Source organism: Chionomys nivalis, chromosome 17, assembly GCF_950005125.1.
Source record: "Chionomys nivalis chromosome 17, mChiNiv1.1, whole genome shotgun sequence".
NCBI classification, from domain to species: Eukaryota; Metazoa; Chordata; class Mammalia; order Rodentia; family Cricetidae; genus Chionomys; species Chionomys nivalis.
The window spans coordinates 51,485,926-51,499,964 of NC_080102.1; the positions used below are offsets into that span (position 1 = coordinate 51,485,926).

General features: G+C 39.7%; 1 protein-coding gene across 1 annotated transcript in view; it reads left to right on the forward strand.

The window, feature by feature from the left end:
- Window positions 1-14,039, forward strand: part of Tmem117 (transmembrane protein 117) — a 441,317-nt gene that overhangs the window by 277,016 nt on the left and 150,262 nt on the right. The window contains exon 5 of the mRNA XM_057791228.1: window positions 8,501-8,598. Coding sequence (XP_057647211.1) covers window positions 8,501-8,598 — 98 coding nt within the window. The remainder of the gene's footprint in view (window positions 1-8,500; window positions 8,599-14,039) is intronic.

Below are 14,039 nucleotides of genomic sequence, written 5' to 3' on the forward strand. Positions count from 1 at the left end.
AACATTCATTGAAGACATAAACTTTTTAAATTTGTATATATCACAGTTTCAGAACTTATAAAGAATAGATCCATGGGGATTATGATATTAAAGAAAACAAACACTGAAAATTAATAATATAAACCTCCAATATTTAAAACTTAAAAAGAAGAGCTGGGATTAGAGCTTAGGAGGTTCCCCTAGCATGTGCCGATGGCAAGAGAAAGATGAAAGGAAATACAGAGAAAGATAAATCAGGAAAAAGAAGCCGGAAATCAGTTAAAAAAGAGTGAAAAACAAGATGATGTGATCAGAAATTAATAGGATAAAAAGAAGCGCACTACAGAGAGGATTAAAACCATCGAAGACTTATTTGTTGAAAAATGAAATAAAACTCAAAATATATTTATAAGATTCAGATTTTAAGAAAAACTCCAAACCACATAAAAATGGGGCTTTAACTCAGCCGTAGACATGAAGAGAGTTCAAGGTTGTAAACATTTGCTTCAGTGCAGCCAAATCTGAGAGAAACTGAAATGAAGTATAAGAGGAGGTGCAGGAAAATGAGTATTGCTTTTACTTAAGTGTGAATGTGCTGTCTGTAAGTGAGCAATGCACTTGATTGCACGTTGCTTGTGAGCACAGCTGTGTAGAGCAAAACCACAGTGACCAAAAAGGAAGTGAGGGTGAGAAATGCACTCTTCAAATGGTGATGTCTTGGGTTCACACAGGAAAGTTTGGGGAAAAGGACACGAAGGAGTTTTTTCTGTGGCATTGTATTCTTTGGTAAGTGGTAGAAACAGGCTTTCTCTCCATTTTAATTCTTGGCTGTAATGCATACTTACCTATAATTTTAAGCAATCTTTGTGAATGCTTGCATACACACCCGATGTCTTAGCAAAATCACAGAAAATGACTCAGCATCTTAAGTCACTTTCACTAGGTTCTGTATAGATTTCCCCTAAAACCTGTATTTCCTTCTTATTTGAGAGCAAAAGAATTGGCTTCAGTTTTAAATACCAAATGCTTACGAATTGGATTCCTGCTTAAAGCTGCTTTTGGATAATTATTTTCTGGTTTCTAAGCTTGTGGTGAGTTTTCTTCAAACACCGTAACGTCGTCATGACACATCAACTCTGAAGACACAGATCAGTACTCATTTTAACTTTTTAGCAGCACTTCACTGTCATTGTCCTGCGTAATGTCTGACTCTACGGTCCTGTTGCAAGAAGGTCAATAAGAGAGTGGAAGGATTCTGAGCCCCAGGCTATGACAACTCTTTAGACTAGCCTTTAGACTAGAATGCTTTGAACATCACATATAGAAAACAATGGTGGCGCACACCTTTAATCCCAGCACTCGGGAGGCAGAGGCAGGCGGATCTCTGTGAGTTCGAGACCAGCCTGGTCTACAGAGCTAGTTCCAGGACAGGCTCCAAAGCCACAGAGAAACCCTGTTTCGAAAAACCAAACAAACAACAACAACAACAACAACAAAAAAAAAAAAACAATGGAGAGGTTAGGCTTTTAACATGGGATTAGTTATCAATCTGAGATATTTTGCTCTTCTGTGATTTAGGGCTTCTTTGTGGATATTGGTTTTTATAATGGGATATCTGAAATATCCATTATTTTTCTTCCTGTAATTTCTCCACTTATATACACAGTTACAAAGCCATCGTGTTGTATATTGCATTATCTATGTTAGCAAAACGGATCAGGTATGCACACAGTAAACTAACTCTTTCTTTGAGCCAACAGTGAAAAAATAAACGCCCAGCCATGTACTGTTGGGCCATTGTTGTTTCACAGTATAGTCAACAAAGAGAAACAGCATGCCCAAGGATGGAGTCAGAGTTTTTGTCTGTGGCTTCTTTCTCAGGAACCAGTAATCATTCTCCTTTGCCCCATTTATTGCAAATTATAACTCACTGTGGTAGGAAGCAAATTGTACCATATCATATTTATTTTCGAAACTCTGCACAACTTGCACAGGAAGGGATTTTTTTGATTATGTTTATTTCTGTTTCCCAGTAATTCAGGTGTCTTTCTCCAAATGATTCGATATTCTGAGATGTGCCCAATTTCTTTACTTAATAATAAAACAGTCCGGGACTCATTGTAAATCAGTAGGGATTCAGCAATACGGTGCAATACATCATCAAGGTAGCATAGGCTATCATTGGAGATAATAAGCAAGCACATTAATATTCATGCCTTGTGAAATCCTCGCCATGTTTCTGAAAAGCTAGAGCATGCATTCTAGGTTTAATGTTCACCAATAGATGTTTGCCAAGGAGTTTTTAGATATTCCTTGTGGTAATTCATTCATGACATCAGTGTACATGGGGGAGACTTCCATTAATGGTTTTCATTTACTTAATTGTGTGCTCAGCTGATATTTCTCAGTGAATACTCACAATCCTTTCTGCTTAGACCTTAGGCTTTGGGTCTCTCCTTGTCTCAGCTGGAGATGCTGCTGAGTACGGCTGATCATGTATGTGTGTCCTTGTGAGTGAGATGAAGTTAGGGAGGCTCGCAACACACACACACACACACACACACACACATTTGTCTTGTTCCACAGAGTGCAGAATTTCCCTAGAGCCTAATAAATTCAAGTTAGACATTGCAACATAACATGACTTAAGTTAGGCCCTTGTGGAAGCAATACTGTGCTCCCATGGATGTGGAGATGCCAACAAAACAGAGCCATTCAGCACACGGATGCAGAGACTGAACACTTACAGTGTCAGAGAACCCAGTTTGCTATAACCCCCACTCTGCTTCCCAGAGCTGGTACCTAAAAATACCACAAATAAGGCATACAGAAGTGTATTACAGTTATCTTTAAATATATGACTAGTGAAAGACAGAGCGATATATAGTCAAGGTTCCAAAGAAGTAAAATCTTTGTCAACTGAAAAAAAAAATGCAAACATGATTTAAAGTGAAAGAGATATTAATTCTAAATTGCAGAATTGATTACAGTATCCCAAAAGTGCAATGTGTGTGTGTGTGTGTGTGTGTGTATAGCTGTCCAAGATTTCAGAGATAGGTGAGATGGAAGATCAAGCCATAGGTGGCAAATCCAGAAAAGAAATGTTCAAGAGAAAAGACTGGGGCTGACAAGAAAGCTTAGTGGGTCAAGCACCTTCCTTCCATCCAATCCTGACGACCTGAGCTCAGGTCTTAGAACATAGAGAAATGTGCAAAAGAGAATCATCACAATAGAATTGTCGTCTGATATGACTTCCCCTCATTTCATACTCCCTGAACCCCCACACTCACACCCACCCATACCCACACCCACTTACTCCCCCAACACGGTTGGAGATTAAAATAGAGTTGGGAATAGAGCAAAATAGGATATCAAAGGACAAAAGTGGATTTCTATAGTTCTTAATCATACCCTGCCGAATACACCATATGGATCATAGTTGAATGAGTAACACTGAAAACTGAAAAGACCCCAAAGACAGAGAACCAGCATGTTTGTAGTTGTTTCCCTAAAGGATAGGAGCGAAAAGAGCACAGAAGGAAAGTAGACGTTACAGACATGATCCCCAAAGACCTAACAGAGCACAGCAGCTCTTAATACACCTTGAAAAAAAATCTTCACACTCAAAATACAAAAGAAAACATTTGAGCAAACAAGCAACATGAATAATTTTGCAGGAAAGATGAAAACAGTAATACCAGTTTCCTTTTTTTCTTTCTTGCTGGTGTGCCTCAACAATGACCAATAGTGAAGCAATTGATGCCTCCCATTCCTAAAGACAATTCTGTGGCCCAGTTTTCTTTTCAGTCTAATGAAAATAAACATACCTGGAAGGATGATGCAGGAGCATCATGCATTTGAGGCCAATATGGGCTATAGGGCATGTTAATATTCCAAGCCAGCCTAAGAGCTGCATACTGAGACCCTGCCTCAAAAAATATCCTAATACAAAGAAAAACAAAAATGTGGGGAGAAAGACAGAAAACAGGTTGGTGGTGGGCAAGGGTTTTGATTGAGTCTTTGTGAAATCCCTCTTATAGGAGTACTTAGTTCTCTAAGTAGTTCAGCCACTGCAAGCAGTAGACAGACTTGGGATAAAGGACGTGAAGTCTTGTTTAGCTTGCTCACTTGTGGGACAATGTGAAAGGAATGCAGAGTATAGAAAATTCCTAAACCATAATGATATGGAAATGATGTTTGGGACAGAATAATAGTTTTTATTTTCCCTCTTTATGGCTAAGGGAAGATGATGTAATTAAATGATGATAATAGAGACGTTAAATGTTCAAAGAGTGAGGAAGTAAGACAAGTAAGATGGTTGTGAAGGTGCAGAGGGAGGGAAGAGTTGTAATTTCCACAGATACCTTGTAAGCTCAGAGACAGTCAATGAGGAATTGAGCTTCTTTGGGAGAAAGAGCTTTGCCTTCACCCAAGAGCTAGTCCAGCATTGAGAAGGTCAGATTGGATTCAAGACTGGCAACTGTTGTGTGCACCAACACATTGGGCATGACCCAAATCTATCGGTGCATCTCACTGACGTTTGTCTCTCTATGAGATTAAAGTGGAAAGTATGAAGCTGCCATGACAATTTAGTAAGCGAAGTACTCCCAATGGCTTATACCTCACTGAGTTCTGCATCAAGCATGGTATGTGCATGGTATCATCGCTGTTTCTGCCATCACTAGGGCATCTTATCAAAGGTGCCACTTCTGTCCACGTAAGACAGATTGTTTCTACAACCATTTGCTTGCTTGCTTTGTATGCTTTGCCCTCCCAGACTGTACAATACACACGTCCTAAAGTGACTTACGTTCTCCTGAGAGACAATACATGATAAAGTTCTGTGTAAGGGCCAAATGGTGAGCTTCTGTGTTCTGTGCTGAGACATGGCTCATAGGAAAGGGAAGAGGAGCGTTATGAGACTCACACAGCTTAGAGAATCAGACCTGCAATTTCACATCCTACTGTTTGTGAGAAAAACATCAGCAATCACTTACTGCATTTATGCCACTCATTCATGCATCCTGTACCACCACACAGCATCGTACTGTGTTCCCACCATACAGTCGTGCGTCATGGTCCCACCACACAGAGTAACATACTGTGTTCCCACCACACTGCACTCTCTACATCCCCTCCACTCTCCCTTTCCTGCATCTTTCCCAATAAAGACTGCCCTTGACCAGCACCAGAAATAAATCTGATTTCTCTAATGTAGAAGGTAATTGGATTTTTTTTTTTTTTACTTATTGAATGCATCCCTTTAGTGATTGTCCCAGTAACTGCCAATTTAGCTGTAAGTGACCTCTCATCGATCAGGTGATGTGTCTTAAAATAAAGAGCAGGAACTGGGCGAAAAAGACCAGCTGTGTGACATCTAATTGTTTCTGAGCCCCCATATTATCATTTTACTGAGAAAATGCTTTGTTTTTGGATGTGGTTTTTGTAAAACAAGCTGTACAATAATTGGCCATCTAGCTGCAGATGACTGCTCTCTAGAAAATATGATAAGTATTTCTCAGAAATTGCTCTGGAGCAAAAAAAATGAAAATTGAATAAAACACAGCCAGTAATCATTTTATTACATGGAAATTCCCATTATCATGTATATTCTTCTAAGAACAGGAGACATATGAATGAAATAAAGTAATGAATTTTTTTTAAATTTGGTCAAACATGAAATAAAACATTGATGTTTTATAAATACTCAACACAAGTCTTGTTCTCCAAAACAGTGATGAAGGGATATGGCTGAAATTGTCATCGCAGCTCTTTCTTAAAGAAGTTCTCATTTGAGATTGTGTGTCTGAATATATGGGATTTAAATTCCTTTATTTTGCCTACTTTTTGTGACAACACAATTCTTCCGATGCATGCTTTTATCTGTTTTTACCCTTTGAGCATGTCAATAAATACCTTGAATCTATTTTTGAAGGATATATAATCTTGGTCATCACTGTTAGTGAAAAAATAAAAAATTGTATTTGTGAAGAGTCAGAACAAAACCAAACAGATGATAAAATAATCAGGGTATTAGTTCCCTTTCAAAAGCAGCAAGGACTGGAGAGATGGGTTGGTGGTTAAGAGTGCTGGCTGTTCTTCCAGAGGTCCCCAGCATCGGTGTTGAGTGGCTCACAAGTACCTATAACTCTCACTTTAGTGAATCTGTTGCCTTTTTGTCCTCTGTGACACACAGACACCTGTACACACACACACACACACATACACACACCTGCAAGCCTACACACACCTGCACAAACACCTGCACATGTGCACACACAGCTGCATACACACTTCACACACATAAAAACACAAATAAAGTAAATAAAATACATATCTGTCTTTTTTGAATTATCACTACGAGTTGCCCCACATGTACCAACAAAAGGAGAGTTTGAGGAACTGAGACTGTCCCACAGTTCTTCACTTCTTCTCACACCCTCTTCTACCATGATTCCTGGGTATTGGAGGGGGTGATCAAGGTGTCCCATTTGTAGCTGAACATTTAGCTGCCACTTATTGTCATCTCTTTGGTTATGAGTCTATGAAGTTACCACTGCACAGAGAAGCTTGTCTGAACAAAACAGATAGCACAGGAGTATTTCTTAGTGCGTAATTCAACTTCTCCTTTACGCGATGCATTATTCTCCATTCTATATGGAATCTCTTAATTTTGAATCTACATTGTGTGTTCTGGCTAGGAATATGTACATTTGACACAAGCTGAAGTCATTTGAGAGGATGGAATCTCAATTAAAAAGATGCCTCCATAAGATGGCGCTGTAGACAAGACTGTAGGATTTTTTTCTTAATTAATGATTGGTTGGGGAGGGCCCAGCTTATTTTGGGCATTGCCATCTTTGGGCTGGTGGTCCTGGTTCTATAAAAAAGCAGACTGAGCAAACCATGTGGAGCAAGCCAGCGAGCAGCACCCCTCCGTTGCCTCTGCATCAGCTCCTGCCTCTAGATTCCTGCTCTGCTTGAGTTCTTGTCTTGACTTCCTTTGATGATGAGCAGTGATATGGAAGAGTAAGCCAAACAAACCCTTCCCTCCCAAAGCTGCTTTCTTTGTGATGTTTCATCACAGCAGGAGTAATCTTGACTAAGATATTGTGTGTTTGAATTTCAGCATTATCAGCTAAAATCAAAACTAGTAGAATGGTGTCTGTCTGATGGAAAATAAAATTTCTGGAAAAAGAAGAGGTTTCATATCCATATGTATGTGTGCATATAAAACCATATTTTCCTTTCCAGGAAAAGCATTATCCACACCTATAGGCTTTTTAAATGTTCATATAGTGCACTATTAATGCCACACTGAACATTTGCAGAAAGCGTTAATATGGCTAATGAGCAATTAACTTTGTCAATGGACTTTTAAAAATAACACGTATTGCCAGATTGTGGTGGTGCATGCCTTTAATCCCAACACTTCGTAGGTGGAGGCAGGTGGATCTCTGTGAGTTCAAGACCAGCCTGGTCTACAAAAGCTAACTCCACGGGCTATTACACAGAAAAACTCTGTCTCAATAAAAGTAAAAATAAACAAATAAAACCCATGTATTTACTAATTCATTTTGTCATTTTTTTTTTTGGATAAGCATTTTGAACTGCTCTGTGGTGATTGTTAGACATTAGAAAGAACGCAAAGATACTTACTGTGAGGGATTTTGAAAGGGCTGATAGAAAGAAAGGAGAAGTGTGAAAATGGGAACCGAAATGTGGTGTGAGTGTGAGCCCTCTGCATTGGCACTAGCGCTGGGGGCTGCATGGAGCAGCAGAGCTGTGCCTGGGCCTCAGCAGATGGGGCAGACAGAGGAAGGACACTTGGGGAAGACACAGAGTTGTAGGTGGGAGGGCGCTGGCTCATCAGAATACACACCTTGTAATCTGAGGGAAGGGCCGTCCCAGATTTATGGGAGGGAAGGCATGTCCTTTCGTTCATCTGTTATTTATTTACTACTTCAGGGGTGAGTGTGAGTCGGAAAAGCCACAGGCAGCGGAATGGAAAAAGAGGAGAGAAAAATTGAATTAGGTTTTAGGCAAAATCATTTGGATTTGGGATTTCAAGGTTCTGTTTTTACTCTTATGATTTAGACACACTAAGGAGGCATTACTAATCAAAGGTATCATCCTATTAAAGGTGGTAGAGGGGAGGGGGCCGTGTTATTGAAGAGCACTGTATACTTGTGTAAAATGCAGACAGATAGTATATGCTAATCGTTTTAATGAAGCAAAGTTCAATTGAAAGAACCCTGTATAATCTTAATTAACATTTGCAAACCAGCATCAGTACGTCACACACTGAGTAACTGCAAACACACACATCCAGTGTGGAAGATCAAATGCACTCTTATGTTTCTGAGTCGAATGAAGCATATGCCTCTCATTTGTATCTTCTCGTGTGCTCTGGTGTTAAATATGTGCATATTCTGTTCTGAGTAGATTTAAATTTTATGCTTGCATTGAAATCTGAATTTGAGATTTCCTCAAGTGCTGAGGCAGCTCCTCCCTTTTGCAGGTCACCGATATGATGCTCCAGGACAAGCCTTACCCTGATTGGGGGAAATCGGCAAGAGCCTTCTGGAAGAAAGGCAACGTCAGGATCATCCTATTCTGGTAGGAAATTGCCTCAGTTATTTATTTGTTTCCGTGTTATTTATTTTGTCCCATTCACTAAAGCACTTGAGTTGGGTGTGCTTTTCATTAACTGCACAGAATTCTATTAGGAAGGCTCTGGGACACACTTAAGTCATTACCCTCTCTTACAGATTTATTGAGTCTTTATTCTTCATGAGCTCATTTGTAAGAAAGAAACATCAGAGACAGCTTGACCTGAAGTAAACAGGTCTTTCGACTCAGTAAACCAGGCTGTGGTAACTGTCTCCGTCATATACATATCGCCTAGGCTATTCCACAGGATATGGCTTCAGACTAAGGATGTGACGCCCACCTGGAAGGAGCCTCTGCACAAACCATGTCTTGTCTCCTAGGACTCTTCTTTCCTTTCCTGCCTCAGCACCATTGAATCAATGAGAGAACTAACCAAAGGACTGTTTATTTTGGCTATGGGTCAGCTCTCAGTGTTAGCAGTTTTTCTTCCTCTGTGTAGAGTTGTGTACACTAATGTGTAGTCAGACTTTCTTCAGACCACCAGCTCCCAAATAATGACATGGAAACTTCTTATTAAGTATGATAGCTGTGCTTTAGCTTAGGCTTCTTTATATTAATCTACATTATGTCACAAGGCTTGTTACCTCCGAACTGTACATGAGACTCCCATCTTGTCTTGTTGGCAAAACTGCTTCTATTCTGAGAGCTCCTCTTTCTCTCTGGAAGTCCTGCCTATCCTCTCCTGCCTAGCAATTGGACATTCAGCTCTTTATTAAACCAATCAGAATATGTCTTGGCAGAGGCACATTTTCACAGTGTATAAGACGGCTATCCCACAATGCATTGTAATTGATGGCATCTTGTTCTGGAAAATTCTAGCCATTAGAAATTGAAATAAGATATATCTGTCTATTCTTAGATGTTTCTTTTTGTTGTTATATGTATATTTCTTTTATTATGTTGTAAAAAGAAAACAATCTTTTTGTATTTTACATACCAAGCCCAGTTCCCACTGCCTCCCTTCCTCCCGTTCCTTCCACCTACCCCCTCCAACCCCCAATTCACTCCTCAGAGAGGGTAAGGCACATTGTTTTGAGGAAGGTCCAAGGCCCTCTTTACTATATCTAGGCTGAGCAAGGTATCCATCCAAAGAGAATAGGTTTTCAAAAAACTAGTATAAGCAGTGATCATAAATCCTGGTTCTACTGCCAGTGGCCCTGGAGTCTTCCCCAGTCATACAACTTTCACCCACATTCAGAAAGACTAGTTTGAACCTAGGCTGTTTCCTTCCCTGTCTGGCTGGAGTTGGTGAGCTCCCATTAGCTCAGGTTAACCATTTCAGTGGGTGTACCCATTATGGTCTTGACCCCTTTGCTCATATTCTCACTCCTCCCACTCTTCAGCTGGACTTTGGGAGCTCAGAGCTCAGTCCAGTGCTCCGATGCATGTCTCTGCCTCTGTTTTGATCAGTTGCTGGATGAAAGTTCTATGGCGATATTTAAGATAATCATTGGTTTGACTACAGGACAATGCTAGTTCGGGCACCCTCTCCTCTATTGCTTAAGGTCTTAGTTGGTGTCATCTTTGTGGATTCCTAGGAGTTTCTCAAGTGCCATGTTTCTTGCTAGCTCCATAATGGCTCCCTCAATCAAAATATCTCTTTCCTTGCTTTCTTCTCTGTCCTTCTTCCATCTTGACTTTTACATTCCCTCAAGTTCTCCTCCTCCCCCCCTTTCTCCCTTTGTCTTCCTCTTCCACCTCCCTACTCCCCACACCTCCATGCTCCCAATTTTGTCAGGCTGTCTTGTCTATTTCCCCTTTCCAGGTGGATTTATATATGTTTTTCTTAGGGTTTAACTTGTTAGTTAGATTCTTGGGATCATGAACTATAGGCTCAATATCATTTGCTTTACAGCTAGTATCCACTTATGAGTGAGTACATACTATGTTCACCTTTCTGGGTCTGGGTTACCTCACTCAAGATGCTATTTTTTCTAGTTCCATACATTGGCATGCAAATTTCACTATGTCATTTTTTTTAAACCACTGAGTAGTCCTCTAATATGTAAAATGCCACATCTCTTCCTTCAACTGATACCAGTAGTGTCTTTGCATCTTGGTCCAATCTTTGTAGTAGTTGTTTGTATATTGGGAACTGTTTCTGGCCTGCTCTGTACTGTAACTATCTGTGTCTCAGGGATTTGGGAGCAGCCTACCTGCAGGAGTTCTCCTGCTGGTTTGCTAGAGAAGCCAAGGCAGGTAGGAGAGGGGCCCAGGGTTTTACCCCAGTATGGAGGGCCTAGAGAGTAAGTTGTCCCACCAGGTGGCTGGTCACTCATTTCTTGGTCCTCATTGTGTAGTACTAGGCTGTGTTTCAGAGTTCCACTGAGGTTGCAGGGGGATAGTAGGTTTGGGAGCAGGGTGGGACTTGTAGCTTGCAGGGTGTGATGGTCAGACTGAGGGTAATGGATCAGCCTACTTGCAGGGAATTCTCCTCCTGGCTGACTAGAGAAGCCGAGACAGGTGTTAGTTTCATTTTACCTTTTAAAAATATGCTTGACAGAAATACATCTTCACATTAGACAGTGCTGCAAAATGCTACAAAAATAATGGCAATTATGTACTGGGAGAAAATAAACACTCAATGTAATTCTTTGCAATGTAGCACTGTTGTTAAATATTGCTAGTGATATGTGGGATTTGGACTCAGTTCTCAGCAAGTCAACAATATGTGAGAAGAATATGAGTCTGTAGCTGCTTGTTCACACTGCAGCTCCATGGGTCAAGCATGGCCTGTGTTTATGGCGCTTTTTATGTAAGCTCCTTACATAACTTGTTTGAGTATTATATAACAATGTAGCAAACACTTACTGAGCATGTTCAGCCCCCATGCAGCACCATGGACTTGGTCGTCTGTACATTTGCTCATTTAATTCTGACAACCGTGGATAGTGGGTGCAGTTGTCACAGGTGGTCTCAAGGCCATTAGTTATTACAAATGACCATGTCTAAGAGAATTGATGTGCTTCTTTCCAAGTAATCATCTTATTCAGCTATTTGTACTACATAAGAATTTGAGATTATGGGAATCTTTCTACATTATATAATTCTCTACAATAGTTTGAAGTGTTACAGTTTGAAAGGAGACAGACTCTAATATCAAAGATGTTAGTGTACTGCTTCTCTTAAAAGAATCTTCATTTACTATATACAGAGTATATACAGTATATACAGAGTGCACTGATTCCAGTGAATTCCCCTGGGTCAGGCATCAGGGCCAAGTGTTTCAGAGTTCCCCTGCATACAGAGATCTAAAGTCCCTGTTATTCTTGTCATTAGCTATTCTTTCTTTGTTTTATTTTGGTTTGGTTTCATGTGTGAGTGCATGGGTGGGGGGAGCATAGGCATGTGAGTGTTGTGTGTACATATGTGTGCTTCTGGAGGCTAGAGGTAATACTGGGGACTTTCATCAATAGTTCTTAATCTATTCCTTTTAAAGAATTATTTTATTTGAAAATCTTATTTGCATGCATAATGTTTTGATGGAATCTAGCCTCCAGTCTGTCCCCCAAAAGCCCTCTATCTGAACCCTTTCTCTTCCAATTGTATTCTTCCAGACAGGAAAGCTTACTGAATCCACAGCTTGACAGTTTAGCTGGTCAGCAAATCCTAGGGCTCTTGCCTCCCCGTAGCTGGAACTACAGACATGCATCTCTATGTCCTGCTTTTATGTAGGTGCTGCATATTGAACTCAGGTGTTTTTGTTTGTGCAGCAAACCCTTTACCGTCTCAGCCACCTCCTTAGCCCCGCCAGGGGTATATGCAATTACATTTCTTTCAGAGGAATGAATATCTGATTCTTCCTAAATCCTTCCTAAATTATCTTAATATCATTTTCCTTGAAAGTTTCTGCTCAAATCTATATACTGCCTATCTCTTTTATATAAAGACTTCATTTTAGTATAAATGATGAAAACTTCCAATGAATTAATCAAATGCATAGTTAATTGATTTAAAGTAATAATTTAGTTATAGTTATTAACTAAAATACAATATTATATGCAGACCAAATTAAAATTTAAACTCATTTATTGTTCATATAAATTATTAATATGTAGTATATTTGAGTGTGATCTTTACGTGTAATTCAAAAGTTGTAATTCCAACCACCGAATATCAAACAATGGAAGAAACATTCCACTTTAAGATACTTTTCTATTGTATACATTTTGGTGTGGTTAGATTATCTTAACCATAGTATCTTGATTTTTTTAAGCAAAATCTAATGCAAAGAATTGAACATGGAAATAATGTGAGAAGCAAAGAAATTTTCCTTTGTGTTCATACAAGTCATGTAAAAGGAACTGAGCTAGAATAAAGGGCATTTGGTTTTCTTCTTAGCCTTAGGAGATAAAATAGAAAAAAAATGATATTTGGGAAACTTGTCATCTCAATAATAAAAGAGAGCATTTGCATGCTTTGTATCATCCACTCAGAAAAGGATGTTTCCTTTTGATTTTGCTCTAGTTATTTAAAGAATTGGTTTAAGCTCTATGTAGGAGCAGGAGGTCTAGTAAGGAAACTGTTATGAGTTTCAGTGTGGTCATGCAAGGCAGAAAGAACAGCACAAGTCTATAAAATGTGCAGATATTCTACTTTCTTAACTCACAAATCCCCACTGGAAAATCATCACTTGCCCGTGTCTGGCTGTCTGCTTCCTTGCCTCAGTGACAAGTGGACTTCCCTGTGCAGGTGATGGTTTCATTTCTAACAGCAAAGACAAGGCAGCTGCAGCACTGGGCTCTCACATCAGGGAAAAGACTAAATCATGACTGTGTTTGAAATACTAGATGCAAAGGGGAATATTCGCAGATGGCTTCCAAAGTCACTCCCAAGACTGTTTCATAACATAAAAGAATAAAGATCTAAGAATGAAAATGTCTTTTTCACTTCCAATTTTATTCAAGGGCCTACCAGTTGCCATTTTCACTGTCTTGTCTGAAGTAAAAGAGCAGACAACAAAAGGTAAATGATGTTCATGGTATCATCTGTGTCTTTATTTTCCAGAGACACAGTTTGTTTGGCCTTGAGGAGAAGCATCTTTGCATTCTGTTTTCCATACTCATGGCTTATTTGTTTTTACCAAGGTGAATACATTGTATTTGATTAGGGAAAGAGACTGGTAGAGGAATTGGGGGTTGTCCATTCTGCCCCTTCTAAGTCACATTAGTTGCTTTGAACAATGATATTATAACTCAGAGTGGTACATGTCACTAAGTAGATGCATTTAGTTTCTAATGAGAAGTGAGTCACCTTTGAAGTGTGTCTTGCTGAGAGGATGTAGGATGAACCAAGTATCCTGAGCAACACAGTGGACATGTAGTGTAAACACGTGTCAAGACACTGGGGTTGGGCACTGTTGAATGCAGCAACAAGAACTAGTTCAA